Raw genomic sequence first — 14,837 nt, 5'->3', positions numbered from 1 at the left:
AAGATATTTCACACTTCCGATGCTATATTATGATTTAACGCAATATTTTTTTCTCTTATTTAATGTTATTGCAATTCAAATAAAATAAACAAATAATGTTTTATTTTTAAGATGGTTTCAAAATCTTATTGAAAATGTTAAGAAGCCTCTTATATTATATTAAATAAATATTAAAATACTGTACTGCTGTCTGCATTTATTCAGCCTAAATTATTGCATTCATATTCGATTAATTTCTTTTTGAACTTCTAGGATAATAAAATTATACAGATGAATACAAATAAAATAAAACGATCCAATTACGAAATAAATTTATTAGAAAATTTTAATTTAACAGTTTATAATAGCGTAGTTGAAAATTTGGCTCAAAACCATCATCCCTCACCAACATAATAATTCTAGTAACTTGTTCATCTGTAAAATATAAAATTTATAGATAAATATTTATATTTAACACATAAAATATAATATTAACCGTGAACCGCTAAATCAATTGCATTGCATCCTTTGCTTATTAACTGTAATAAAATTTACAATGATGCACATAATATAATATAATAATACAAGCTAAAAATACAAGTGATACAAATTATCCGTTCCGTCCTTAGTTTTAGTTCCGTCAGTTTCTATGATGTCTTAAAGATTTCTCAAAAGGCTTCGAATTGAGCAGAATTATCTTGTAGAGCTTTTGGAGTCTTTTGATTAGAATTTTATTGCACTTCAAAAATAACAAAATATTACTAAACTAAAACTAATAGCTTTAACTATATAAAAACATAACGCAGATTGATATTTTCATAGGATATTTGTTATCCAATAGATTTATAGGACTTTTAAGAACATAATTAAAAATTATCCTCTTGAAAACACACAATTTATATTTATTTTGATAGAAATATTATTTTCATGATTGATGATTGATGTCAAATGTCAAAAAAGTAAATAAAGAGGTTGCCATACATGGAATTTTGGATTCCATGAATATGTAATTAATAGAACATTAATTAAACGATTGATATAAAAAATATCGAATTTGATTAAAATTAAATTAACTGCCATGTTTTTTTGTGCATAAAATTTGCTTTTTTTATATGCTATTGCAATTGTAATAATGCGAAAATTAATATACTTAACTAATTTTAATTTACTATCTATTCCCTAAAACTAAGCTAAATTTCTTGGAAAAAGAACACTAAATTTTTTAGGTCTATACTATAGTTACTGATTGGTTACTGATAATCGTTAGTTACCGACCGATTTCGGTCGATATCTCTGTGGTCGATATCGATGTCGATTAGTGTCGAGACTACGCCTACAGGGTTTCAAATAAAAAATATCAAGTTCAGTTAACTTTGATCGCCATATTTGTAAACATTGGACTTGGTGGTTTTGTACACAGTAAAAGATATAATATATTATGAGATCAAGTGCGAAGCTTAGTCTATCAAACTCGGCGGTTCAGGAAAACAAAAAAAAAAAAATTAGAGGAAAATTTAATGATTATCACCAATTTTTTTACACTTTAACGGTGAATAAATAGCGAATCGGTATCGTACCTACACCAAGAATTCCTTACGAACATGTTTTTTTTTATGAAAATATATTGTATTATTAAACGTTTACTATGCTTTTCGCAATTTTGCTTTATCTTTTCTATAAAAAGCGGCTTCGTACAAAATTTCAAAATTCTCCGGAAGTACCCTGTAGCCTGTAGGTTTCATTTCTTTTTATCCTTATATAATTATGAACAGCATTTAATATAAAATTATATATCTACCTATACCATACCTAAGATATCATATTTGTATATCTCATCTGGTTGTGGTCACCGACTTAATAATTGCACTATTTCTGTTCATCTTGTTTCGTAAGATCATCTCACTCACTAGTTTAGAGATCTGCAGGAAAAATAATTTGACACAATCTGATGCAATACTAAAATATAATTACGTGCATTTATATACTTTTTTATAATAGGTATTAAAAAAGTATTTCGCATTTAATAAAGGATATATTTCGTGCAAAAAAAAAACCACGTACATTTGTGCGAAGTCAGAAGTACAATACTTTCTAACTACTTACATCTATAATTATTACAGAATAGCATAAGGGTCTATCATCCAGGTACCTTCCAAGAAGAAACGCGGGATTAACATAGTTCTTCTTGCGCGGTTTTAACGAAGTTTACCTAGCTTCTTAAACTGAATAACATACGGAACCATACAAGGCAAGTATTAGACACAAGCTTCTATTTGCAATAGACCGGTCCACGTCGTGTGAGAATCCTGCGCGCATCCTGATGACAAATGTATGTATGTAATAATGTTACGTTTTTATCTGTAGTACAATGTAGGTACGTATGATAGTATAGGTACGTTTAATTAGTGGCTCTTATTTTTTATTCTGAGTGTAAAAAGCCAGTTTAGAAGTCTTTTTATATTTGCATAGACATAGGTGTTTAAAGTATAATGTATGTAAAGATGTAGAGAGCATTCTAATGGTAAAATGAATATTAAAATTGGATCAGTCATTTTTGCGCTAAATCGTTACACACAAAAAATCAAATCTTTCCTCTTTACAAGAATATAATGAAATGAAAATACAATCGACAAAATATCTTATAGGAAATACAATAAACCTATAATAATAATTATTTTATTATTATTACTTTATTATTAATAAGTATTACTACACACCAAGTGGTGTAGACGACTCATTTGTAACTATTAATATTTCTGTTATTTGCTGCTTTGTTACAAAATAATTCTTATGCTAATTTAAAACCGTCGTTTGTCCATTATGTTCACACCTGAGTCACAGTTACCAAATATAAAAATAATAAGAGGATGGTTCAGGTGAAACTATAGGGAAAAATGAAACTTTTTTGACTTTGGTTGGCTTAGATCTCAACCAGGATAAAAATGTAACTTTCTTATGCAAAAAATAGCTAGATTTCACTAAATTAAAGCTAAAATTTCATTTATTAAAGCATATTAATCTGTTACAAACTTAATTTTTATATTTTCGTATTTGTAGTAAAGGAATAAAATAAAACAACGCATATACTGTAATTACTATATTACATCAAATGCATAGCATTATGATATTTTAAACAATAAATAAATTGGTGTGATATATGTTACCTTGTATATAACGATTTAACTATAACATTAATCCTCAGATTTACGCATTAAATATAGGAAATAAGAACCTAATTTATTTTTCAGAGATATTAGAAAAAAAAATGCATAAAATGTCCCAAGGTTGTTTGAAACACTCCACATTGCTGGTTTTATTTTTTAATTTGTGTTAAATTAAAAGCAAAGCTAACAATTTATTAATAATGTTTTGATTATCTGATAACTGACTCTTGTACCTACTTTTGACTCATCTAAAATAATATTTTCTAACTTGGGTATGACGAAGCCAAAATGCAGACAATCGGTTAAAAAAAAAAACTCCATTTTAAAATAGTTATCTAAAGTAATGATGAAGTGTAGGTATAAATTATCTGTTTTTTTTTTTAGATAATACAGAAGATAATATTTACTATATTTAACGCGTAACCCTGGACTAATGAATAAAACATATTATTTTGAATAAATCTTTATGAAGTAGGTACATATTATGTTCTATTCGCTCTAATAATAACACATTTCAATATATTATGTCAGTTTATACTTAATTAAAGTAGAGAAGGAATGAATAAGAAATGCTTTATTTCACACAATACCGTGTTCTTGGAAAAATATCTTTGGCTAAAGGAAAATTGCAAAATAAATTGTACTTTATAGGTGACATTACAACATTAAAATAAACCAAAAAAACAAAAGCATGGTTCCCTCAGATTATAAACTTGTGTACAAAGATTTCAAATTAATTTTACAATAGCACCAATATTGAAATATCAGCACATCGCTTTTTTATGCAGGCAATTATTATGCAAGAGTAATTAAACATTATAAACCAGCCAAAATTGAAAGTATTGCATTATTGTATTTTTTAAATCAATTGCAGTTAATATTATAATATGCATTATTTATGCAAGCATTTTAAAACGATATGGTTAGTTTTAGTAAGTTAACGCGCCGAGTTACAGCGCTAAAAGTTTAGAAAATATACATCATAGATTATTTTAATATTGAGATATGTAATACAGATAATTATTTACTATGGTAACACTCCTACGGATTCATATACTGTTCCGACGTTTTAAATGATGTCATGATATAGGAAGACCTGATCTTTATTCTACATTCTTACATTTCCTTAAACATTATGAAAATACATAAAAACGTCCGTCCAGAATTTATTGCTGATCCGTTCACCTTAGGCCATATAAATAAAATTTAAACAAACACATTAAAAGTTAACAATTAATATTAACGAATGTTAAAATTTACAAAACTACAACTTAACTAACAAAATGTCGCTACATTAATTATACAAACATACCTAAATATATTTGGTCTCATTTTAGTAACGGTAATAAAAGAATGTACATTAAATCAATGTTACACGAATAATAATTTTTATTCTGTCGTGAGAAGCGGTTAATTATTATCTGTGGCGCAATGTTTTGGCGCGAGTTTGACAGCTGTCACCCGAGGTTACGGCGAAAACACGCGCAAACTTCTGAGTAGTGTTGCCAGAACATTAGCGAGGCATTCAGCGCGTAGAGCCAATTGTCCTTCTAAGGTGGAATTTTTGTCTTGGCCGTGACCTTGGGAGGCTTTTGTATTGTGCTCATGAATGATTTGTGCCATTTCAGCACCAGCCAGCTCCTTGAAGGCCGCAGTCACATCGTGGACGCGCAGGACAAGATTACGCGTTTGTAGAGGCGCGGAGGTATGTGTGCCAAGTGCCTGTAAAATAGTTGAATTATAATAAAATTAATTAATTATAATAAAATAAATACGAGTAACGATACACATTGGTAGTTGAATTTGTTTTTTTTATAATCAGATTAAGCTTTTTAAACAGCTTTTTAAATCTAGATAAAAAACACTGCTTAATTAATTATTTAATAATTTGCTTAAACCGCTCTGCTGCTATTGCTTATCCGTATAAAACACTAATCTATCAGTTATTTCTTGTAACTTATGCTAGCTGAGTAACTGTAATCCAGGGAAACAGGTCCAGCTAATGCGTCTTCTAATGGCGAACAATAAGCATGACCCTTAATATTTTTAGACCTGCCAAAGAGAGCATCAAATATAAACCTGAGCAAGATCAGCAAGCCTCCTCAACGGCGCCAAGCAGTCAGCAAGCGCTGATGCTGCAGTAGTGCCGCTGTTCCCGCCCAGAGCTCCCACCAGCGTACGAGATGTTCCCACTAGGGATACTGCACACGATGTTAGCTCACTACGAGCGCGCTGTTAAAGACAATTAATTATGTTTTAAATAATTCGAGAAAATTCTGTTTATCATATTGTTGTAATAGATTTTAGTTAGTAAAATATTAATGTAGTTAGAACGTGATGTCTTTATACTTTGTAGTGTTAATTAAAATGTTAAAAAAAATATGCTGTGAAGAACACAGTTTTTTTGATAAAGCTCTTAAGTTGTCTAATGCGTATAATGTAAGACTAGAGAACAACCTCTTCAATAAAATAAGCTATTAAAAATGTGTAAGGGATAAAAGTGCACGTTATTAATATTAAACAATTAGAACATACCTGAAACTTAACTTCATCTATATCTTCACCACCACCGTGAGCATGCTGATGCGAACACTTCTGGGCCACCTGGTGCAGCCTCTGCAACAGCCCGTCCACCGCTACTTCAGTCTTACACAAGAGATTCTCTATAGACACGTGTCCGTTGTTCCCAGCTTGGAATTCCGGAAACTTCACCGTCGGAGGTGATGGAGGCGTCGGAATATCATCCACGACTTCATCCTTAAACCGCACGTGGTTCTGACTCTTCGTAGTTGGACTAGCGCTGTCCTTCCTAAAAGACTTTCGTTCGGAAAGAGGAGGACTGAACACTCTCTGATCGCTGCACGGCGCACCGTTCAAGAGGTCAGGCCGGTTGCTGAAACGGCGATTCATTTGCGGTGAACATAACGATAAAGCCGTCATGTCTTTGTTCTTTAAAATAGTGTTTTTGGTTTCCGAATTCGAGCGCACGTGACGATTTTGCAGCGTCATAGAACTGTAGGTTTGTGTCGAACGTATACTTGTTTCTTCGTCAGTCAGTCTACTTTCTAATTCGAGATTTCGGTAGGTGTTAAGGTTTCTTTGGAAATGTGGGGAGCCGATGCTCGCGTGGCGTTCCATCCGCACTGGTGACAGTTTCTGTGAAGTTTTCATTCTTAAAACCTCTATACTTGGTACAGGAGGTAAAGGGGGCTTTTTAGGTGGTAACATGATTGGAGGAGGTGGTGAGAGAACTCTGTTTTCTAATCGGGGTGGTACTTGCGGCGGGGTCTGTTGCTGAGTTTCATTTATGTCGCAAACCACTTTATAGTTTAACTTTCTATTATTTAAAGTGCTAAAATGGTTATTTGGTATTTCGACAGCTGTTAATTCGTTGTTTGTACAGGTAAAGGAGTTGGATCTGGGACGAGGTGCGGGAGTGGGGGGTGTTTTAGGCGGTCGTTCGGGAGGCTTTTTAATTTCGACACTTTTTCGTCTTGGAGGAGGTCGCACTTCACAAACATCAGGCATTGAATCGGAATTGTGAAGGTTACCATCAATTTGTTCAGTTTCATCGCTATCTTCATTCTTACTTTTATCTTTACTACAGCATGAAAACATACCTTTTCTCTCCACGGTAGGATATTCTATAACGTGTGCGTTTCCGTTGACTTGCTTTTCGCCAGATATACTTTTTCTTTTTCCTTTAGGAGAATCAGATTTTGTTTTGCCTAGACTACTACTTTTATCTTTTAATAGCAGACTATTTCTAGCGTCGCTTAAAGTTTTAGCAGTAAACATGTTCCTAATCTCACTAACGGTTAGCGCTCCTCTTACTACTTCACCATTAGCTGGTTTTGCATCACTTGTTCCATTTTGCTCATTTTTTTGGTCAATTAATTCAAGTTGATTCACATATCCATGATCTTTTTCTAAATTAGAGGAGCTTGAAGTTGGTGGTGGTGGAATAATATACGACATAATTTCTTCAGGAGTGAGCTCAATTGCTGGCGTCACTTTAACTGTAGGTGGTTGAATCGTAACATTTGCTATAAATTCTTCTAATTCATTTGCTTTCGGACTACTGTCTGTTTCGTCAACGTTGTTGTCATCTGCAAATGAAGGCGGAACAACTGGTAATATTTGAGGCACTTGTGTGGCGCAGTCTAATTCGTCGGGCGTTTGAGGAGGAGGTATTAATGTTAAATCTATAAGCTCAGCGTCGTTGTCTATTGATTCTTGGAAGAAGAATGGTAACTCAGCAGCGTTATCTTCTCTGTTGCTTTTTTCTCTAAGTTGCTTTAGGTATTCTTTTAAATTAGGTTCTTTATTGTCATTTGTGCTTGTAGCATCTGGACTCATTAATCCAAAACTAGTTCTGACACTCTTATTAACTGGTTTGTTAAGATGTTTTCGTACAGGACTGCTAGTGGGAGTGTATGAAGAATCATTGTCACTTTCAGAGTAAACCATATCATTATTGAGAGCCAATAGAGCATCAGTCAAACCACAGTTATTCAAAATGGCACTAAGACCTTGCGATTGTCTTTTTGTTAAATCGTTAACATTGTCTTTGTTACTTTCAGGTACACTTAATACGCTTAAACCCTGATTAATAGTTTCCGTTAGTAACAATAACGAATCACTATGCTTAAGTATGCCGGGTGCGTCATCCGCAGCAGACATTTTACTATTGATAGATTCAGTATCGCTTTCAATTTGATCTACACTCGTTTCTTTGCCTACCAGTTCGTCTCTTATTGTACCATTTTCATTGTAAACATCACAGTTTTGAGTCAAATACTGTTCTGAATTCTCAACCAGCTTTTGCATTTCCGCCACTCTTCTTAATACTGCTTCATTTTTCGCTTCAACCAGCCGCGGATTATTAGCATTTTCTAATAGTTCCATGGACAAAACGCTTTGTAGATCAAAGCCCATGCCATCATCTAGGAAACATGTGTCATTGGGATCGAAGAGCCTAAAGCTATCGTTTCGTTTGCATTTCTCGAAGTGTAATTCGGGACCGAAGTTTGATTTATCATATCCTATTATAGGACTAGAGTTATTGCTGTTATTTCTGTTAGCAATATTCGAGTTCATGTTGGTGTCGAGAGATTTTGATTGGTCGGGCGTGGAGTGGTACGGTGGAGGCATTGTGAATATTGCGAAGTGCTTTTTAGAGTTCGACACGGGATCGTCGTAGTACAAATAACTCCATTTTGCTGGAACCACGTTGTGTTGTGATAAATATGGCGGCGCTGGAATAGTATGAACGAGAATTGATTATCATGCACATTGCAAATAGTTAATGATAAATGAATTCGTAAATGATTGTTATGGTTGACATGAAAATTTACCTATATCTTCCGTCATTGGTTCCCTTTCCTGTTCAACGGGTAAGTCCTTACCAGTTGCAAGTTTGTAATACCTTGAAAAAATATAATGCATTATTATTTTGTTCACTGTATAATCTAATATCCAAATTAGCTTTCAACATATTTTGTAAAATTAAAATATAGCGCCTGTCCGTCTGTTTGACGTTCGTGATAAAGTATAAAACTACTGGACCGATTTTTTTTTCGCAAATGGATAGCTTAGTTCTCAAGAAAGGTTCCAGTATATTATTATATTATATGCGGTTTTAATATACCTACTATTCGTTAAGTTTTAAGAACGAAATCTAGTTCCATAAACAAATTTATTCATAAATTTTATTTGAAACAATTAGATTACATAGATCCATTAATGTTAGTAATTGACCAAAATGTCATACCCAGCTATAACAAGCGGCATTTCGCCAGCGTCCCTTTCATCCATGAGCAGCGCGAGCACGCGGTCTCTTTGTAGAAAGATGGCGACCTCCGAGCTGCTGCTGCACTCGCTCTTCACTCGGATGCTCTCCACTTCTTCGAGAGATGCTATGGATTGCGGCTGCAAATTTAAAGATGGTCTAATGAGCAGTTAATAATATGAAAGGAAAGAGAGGTGGTATTATGGATTAAGATTTAGATTTAGATAAGGAATGGATTAAGATATAGATTAAGATTGCTTTTAAAATAAACATAACCACCAATTACTTAAAGTCAGACATAATTAACATTGATGAACACTTATTTATTGTACCTACCTTAAGGAGGAGTTTCCTTGTTGATGAAAATTAACAAAAGATAAAAAAAAACAAAAGTTAAACAACCTATAAAAATGACTATTTATCTAAGTGCTAATTTAGATGATCAAAATTTAATTCTATACGTCGTAAAGAACGTAATAATCGCATAAGAAATCAAAAAGTACCATAAATTAATTACAATACATTATACTGACCACAGAGTTCCCTCTGCCAACAATTTGGCTAAGACCAAAGCGCGGTGACACGAGCAACACTCGCTCTGGTCTGCTGCTGCTGAAGCATTTGGCTCCGTAGCTCGGGAGACCACCCACTATGTCCAAATAGTGGAGTTTTGCCTGGAAAAAGAAATTTACGGAGATATATCCACAGGCGTTCATTTTTCCGGTTATATTTAACAGGCGTAATCTTTTTTTCTTTATTCAATTGTGTAAGAAAGAGTATTGTTTCTTTAGTCCAGTTTATTAGATAGCTAATTGTCCGGATATAAACTTATCCATATTTACCTGTAACTGCGTAAGTTGCCGCTGACTGCCCGTCATCTGCGCATTGAGTTTCAGAAAGTGCGCCACAAGACGTCGCAGCTCCTTTCTCTTCATACTTTCTAGAAGACTGCTCGGAACGAACCGCTCTAGACCGAATTCTCGCCTGAAATAAATTAAAACTTTAAGTCGCATATTCATTTAGATTTCTTTCAGTGCCTTTTCCTTTCGTAATAATGTAGCATTTGGGCTGATTCATAAAACTCTCTACATTTAATTTTTTTTTTTTCATTTATTTGAAGAATCTTGCCACTTTTATAGTACTAGCTGGAGTCTGCAGTTTTTTACGTTTGTCCATTTCCATCATAAATTCTACACATACAATTATCATATTTTTATCTACTTACTCAACAGCCTTAACAGTTAATTTGGCTGGCGACATATTATGCGCCAACAAATACGAAACGCGACTTCTGGCTGCAGTTCTGGCGTGAACAGATCCTTGGCGACATCATTGCTAGATCATAAATTCTACTAACACAATCTTATATCAACTTACTCAACAGCCTTAACAGTCAATTTCGCTGGTGACATATTATGCGCCAGCGCATGTTGATGTATATGCAGTGCTGCCAACCGCAGCGCAACTTCTGGCTGCAGTTCTGGCGCGAAGCGATCCTGGGTGACATTATTTCTAGAAATTCTTCTAACACAATCTTATATTAACTTACTCAACAGCCTTAACAGTCAATTTCGCTGGTGACATATTATGCGCAAGCGCGTGTTGATGTATATGCAGTGCTGCCAACCGCAGCGCGACTTCTGGCTGCAGTTCTGGCGCGAAGCGGTCCTGGGCTACATCGTTACAGCACTGCATGTACAGGTAGTCGAGCGCTGCGAGGTCCGTCTGCGCGAGGTCGGCTGCAGAGCTCGGCATGAAGACAATGCGGTAGAGACAGCGCATCTTGTGCGAGCCGGGGCGGGAGGCAATCTGGAAATAGTTTTAAAGCTTTTAATGCTACTTTTTGCTGTGGGTATGTATGTAAAATCTAAATATCTATAGTCTATAAATATATTGCTTCTATACCTTTGGATATAAATCAGAAGATCACTACTAAATTACAGTAAAATGCTACTGGTGAAGCGAACAGGAGAAATCATATAAAAATAGTCAATTCCTTTTTGAAATATGGGTACATACATCTAGGGAAGTTTCATCTAATAAATAATATAACTTTCTACTCACTCTAGCTAAAGACTCCTTAGGATCCAGTAACGTCAACTTATTCCGTCTCAAGCTCTTCACATGTTCCACAACAAGGCTGAAATGCTCCTCCGCGGTAATACAGAGCTTATCCTTCAAGCTGGTGACCACATCAGCTACGGTGGTTGTTGCGTCGTACTTAAAGGATTTGGTTTGACCGTTTTCCAGGAACACTTTGAGGACATTCGCCATTGGTGGTAGGCAGAGATCACCGAGAGAAAATGCTGATGGCTGGAATGGAAAAAGTTACTTGTTAAAATGTAATAAAATCAAGTTAAATTATTTGGCCTGGTTTATGTTAGGTACCTATTGATCTTGCTTTAACTATACAGGAGGTGTTTAATAAATAGGTAGGTAATAACTGATGATTTACATAGCATAACAAATATTAAGCACACAAATTAAACTTTATGTATTGCCACTGCATTTTTTGTTTAATAACTCAGCCCCCGGAATCACAGACACAATAGAAAATCTAATGTGTCGTGGTCAGATCGGGCCGCTCGGGGCTCAATGGGTTAATTAATTCTCCGCTCGGCTTATTTCTGTCCTGACAAAGTCATATCATGAAGTTTATCAAGCAAATTTCGATTAATAGTATCAGACAAATAAAAGCATCTTGTAACAAACATACCGGATACATAGGAGCGCCATTCAGTTGCACAGAGTCCGCGAACCGAACCCTTGGAGGTCTGGCTCGTAGCCTCGCGCGTTTAGCAGCAGAGAGGAACGCGGACCGCCTAGCCGGGTTGCCGCTCCTCGCTGGCTGGCAGACGCGTAATGTGACCTTGTCGGAACACGCTCGTACTGCGGAGATGACGTGCTCCCTAGCTGCCAAGCTCACGTCTTCTCCATTGACGCAGAGGATCTGGTCTCCAGGTTCGAGCTGGGAATTGTAAATTATGATTTTTAATATAAGATTTGTGGAAATTTTGAGGTAATAATTGTTAACTTCATTTGGAAGAGATTTCTCGCATCATGAATTATGTGGTCTATGGTTCTCTATGTTTTCTATAACGAGGATGTCAAAAGCCACAGAAATTTAAAATATTATGTTCTTCAGTCGAATCTTAGCTACATTAAATCATATTCAAATATGCTAATAACATTAATATTAATTAGAGCCAACAAGACTGTACTGCTCCCAATAAAAGTTATCGTTTCACTTTTTATTGTAAAAGGCCTACAGACTGAAGGAAAGCTTTTTATGAACTTCCATAAATTTAAGTGTTTTTTGCACACATTCGATATAACTTCCATGTAACTACATACCTACTTATTAAATACACATTCGTAGGGTAGTGTAAGGCGAAAGACGCGGATTCGAAACCCGCTTCGTTTATAATAATGCTAAAACTAAATATCAAATTCATGATAACTTTTTCAAAACGATCAAAAACTCATTATAATTAAATTCTCCGGCTCCTAAGTACCGACTATGTATGACATACAAAGTTTCCAATTGCAAAGTTTAAAGCATTTTGTACGTGCTTTCAAAGTTTTTAATCTGACTTTGTCCTGTGCAGTTTTGTCCAATATGCTTATTATACAGGGACATGCTACAATTTATAGAGTCGACCAGTCGAGTGAAAAATAACTAACTTACCACAGCTTTCGGAAAATAGCAGACTATAGACTGATCTTCAGAATCAATAAGATATTGTTTTCATATAAGATTATAATACCTCCCTACAACCCATACCTCCATACAACCTTCGAATTATTGATAACAGAATCTACCAAGAATTAAACAGACTCTTTACGTAAAATAGTAACATCCATGCAAATTTTTGCATTTATAATTACAGAATCTATCATGATAAGACATACAAACTTTCTCAACAACAGCAGAATTTATTTAGTGTCAAAATTAAGACTTACTTTACTAACAACACTCTGCGAATCGTCAGTCATGAATCTAACCAGATAAACGAGAACATATTACGTCTATCAATACAAATCCAAAATATCACTACTTTAATAATATAATTAATGAAACAGGCGTTTTTAGATAAAACTAGCTGTGCTCCGCGGTTTCACCAGCATTGCTCCGCTCTTGTTGGTCTTAACATGATGATACAAAGCAGAGCCTTCCTCGATAAATGGGCTATCTAACACCGAAAGAATTTTTCAAATCGGCCAGTAGTTCCCGAGATTGTCGCGTTCAAACAAACAAACTCTTCAGCTTTATAATATTATAGTATAGATATGCCAATATTTAAGCCCTTACCTTCCCAACACTAGGCGAGTGGTCAGTAACAAATCTGACGAGCACAGGCCGCTCCGACCCAGCCACAAACCCGAAGCCCAGCTCTGGATCCCGCTCGAGCACCACATCACGGGGCGCTGGTGGTGTCTCGTGGGATGTGCTCTCTGGAGCCACGTAGGTGGTTGTTTTGTTGACGTGGCTGGAATTTTGGAAAGGGTTTCTTTGAGAGGAATTAAATGAACAGTAAGAATGTGGTACTGAGAAGACTATTATCTACTCGTGTTCGTCTTGTTCATTCACCCTTGATATGACGGTGAGATACCTAGGTATCATAAATTACACCAGATGCAAATAAAACTTTCGATGTACCTAAATGAAGATAATAACAATTACCGTTGCTATTTTACGAGACGTTGGAGATAGGTTTTTAAATGTCTCTTGTACACTCACTTGATATAATACGGTTTGCCCCTGCTGTCCAGGGCCTGTTCCCACCCATACGGAAGCTCCTCATCATGGCTACTGGGTTCTCTGCAGCACCAGCTCTCCACAGGTGGTAGCCAGCTTGCTGTTCGCGTGATGTGACTGAAAAGATACACGGTATATTAAAATACTGATATAAAGGAAAGTCGTGGTTGTTACACTATCTATAAATCAAGAACGTATGAACGGATTTTCAAGATTTTGCCATTGTTAGAATTATTTTCGTCTGGATTAGGAAATTGAAAAACAATCGAAGTCGGGGCGGTTTGTTTGTATATTAAAATTATTAGTAATAAATATTTTTACCGTAGAGTTTTTTCAATAAGGAGATAAACAACCGTTTAATTTGATCGTCAAATATTACTTTCTATAAATAAACGCACAAACTTTTTATAAATAGAATAATTTAACGAATATATTAATTTTATTCATCTCGACCTTTCGAATATCATTTACGTTGTCTAAAGGTTGTCATTATATCATCTGAAAAATAGGCAACAACTCTTTGAAGTAGAAAGTAGAAACAACATTTCTTAAAATACCGCGCAATCAACAGCACAAAATTTTCTACAAAACTAGCAGTTAACTGCAAAGCTAATTATTGAAAAAAGTTTCTTATAATACAACATTATTATAAACATATAATAATACAACGTACCTAAGATCCAACACGCTCATAAAATTTAATTTTGATTCTCAGCTTAGTACAGCAGCGGCGAGGCAATATGCTTGAGTTTCATTATTATAAAAGCTTCTTTAATTTATTTTAGACATATTTATGAAGTATTGTGTGTTGTTTGATCGATATTACGTATGATTGACGGCGTATTATTTAGAAATGAGCGGTTGATGGCCTTACTCGCTAAGAAATGTAGACTGTATTATAATATTCTTGCTTACATTCAATACCAGCTAATCTGTTCAGTAGTTTATGCGTAAGGTATTTAAACAAATATATTTTAAGTAATTAGGTGTTAAAAATTGAGCGAAAAAGATAAGGATATAGCTTTTCTCTACGTACCTACGCGCTGAAGCCAGATTCGTTCAATTTTTTGGGTATTTCTATACAAAACAATGGTCTATATACTAATTCATTTTATTCCCCTTCTTACTCCAGTATTAATTACAA

At 34.7% G+C, this 14,837-nt stretch overlaps 1 protein-coding gene across 2 annotated transcripts in view; it reads right to left on the bottom strand.

The window, feature by feature from the left end:
• Positions 1-3,063: 3,063 nt before the first annotated feature.
• Positions 3,064-14,837, bottom strand: part of LOC123696949 — a 135,828-nt gene continuing 124,054 nt past the window's right edge. The window contains exons 3-14 of one of the 2 annotated variants that reach the window (XM_045643343.1): positions 13,676-13,810; positions 13,247-13,424; positions 11,651-11,902; positions 10,999-11,247; positions 10,484-10,743; positions 9,777-9,918; positions 9,468-9,608; positions 8,917-9,074; positions 8,501-8,571; positions 5,679-8,401; positions 5,223-5,375; positions 3,064-4,865 (exon numbers count right to left, since the gene is read on the bottom strand). In XM_045643343.1, coding sequence (XP_045499299.1) covers positions 4,611-4,865; positions 5,223-5,375; positions 5,679-8,401; positions 8,501-8,571; positions 8,917-9,074; positions 9,468-9,608; positions 9,777-9,918; positions 10,484-10,743; positions 10,999-11,247; positions 11,651-11,902; positions 13,247-13,424; positions 13,676-13,810 — 4,717 coding nt within the window. In that variant the 3' untranslated portion in view covers positions 3,064-4,610. Of the gene's footprint in view, positions 4,866-5,222; positions 5,376-5,678; positions 8,402-8,500; positions 8,572-8,916; positions 9,075-9,467; positions 9,609-9,776; positions 9,919-10,483; positions 10,744-10,998; positions 11,248-11,650; positions 11,903-13,246; positions 13,425-13,675; positions 13,811-14,837 lie in introns of those variants that run through there. The other variant, XM_045643344.1, reaches the window with a different exon arrangement.

The sequence above is a fragment of the Colias croceus genome, chromosome 13 (genome assembly GCF_905220415.1).
Source record: "Colias croceus chromosome 13, ilColCroc2.1".
NCBI lineage: Eukaryota > Metazoa > Arthropoda > Insecta > Lepidoptera > Pieridae > Colias > Colias croceus.
Note: the sequence above shows the minus strand (reverse complement) of the source record. Positions and strands in the feature narration are given on the sequence as shown.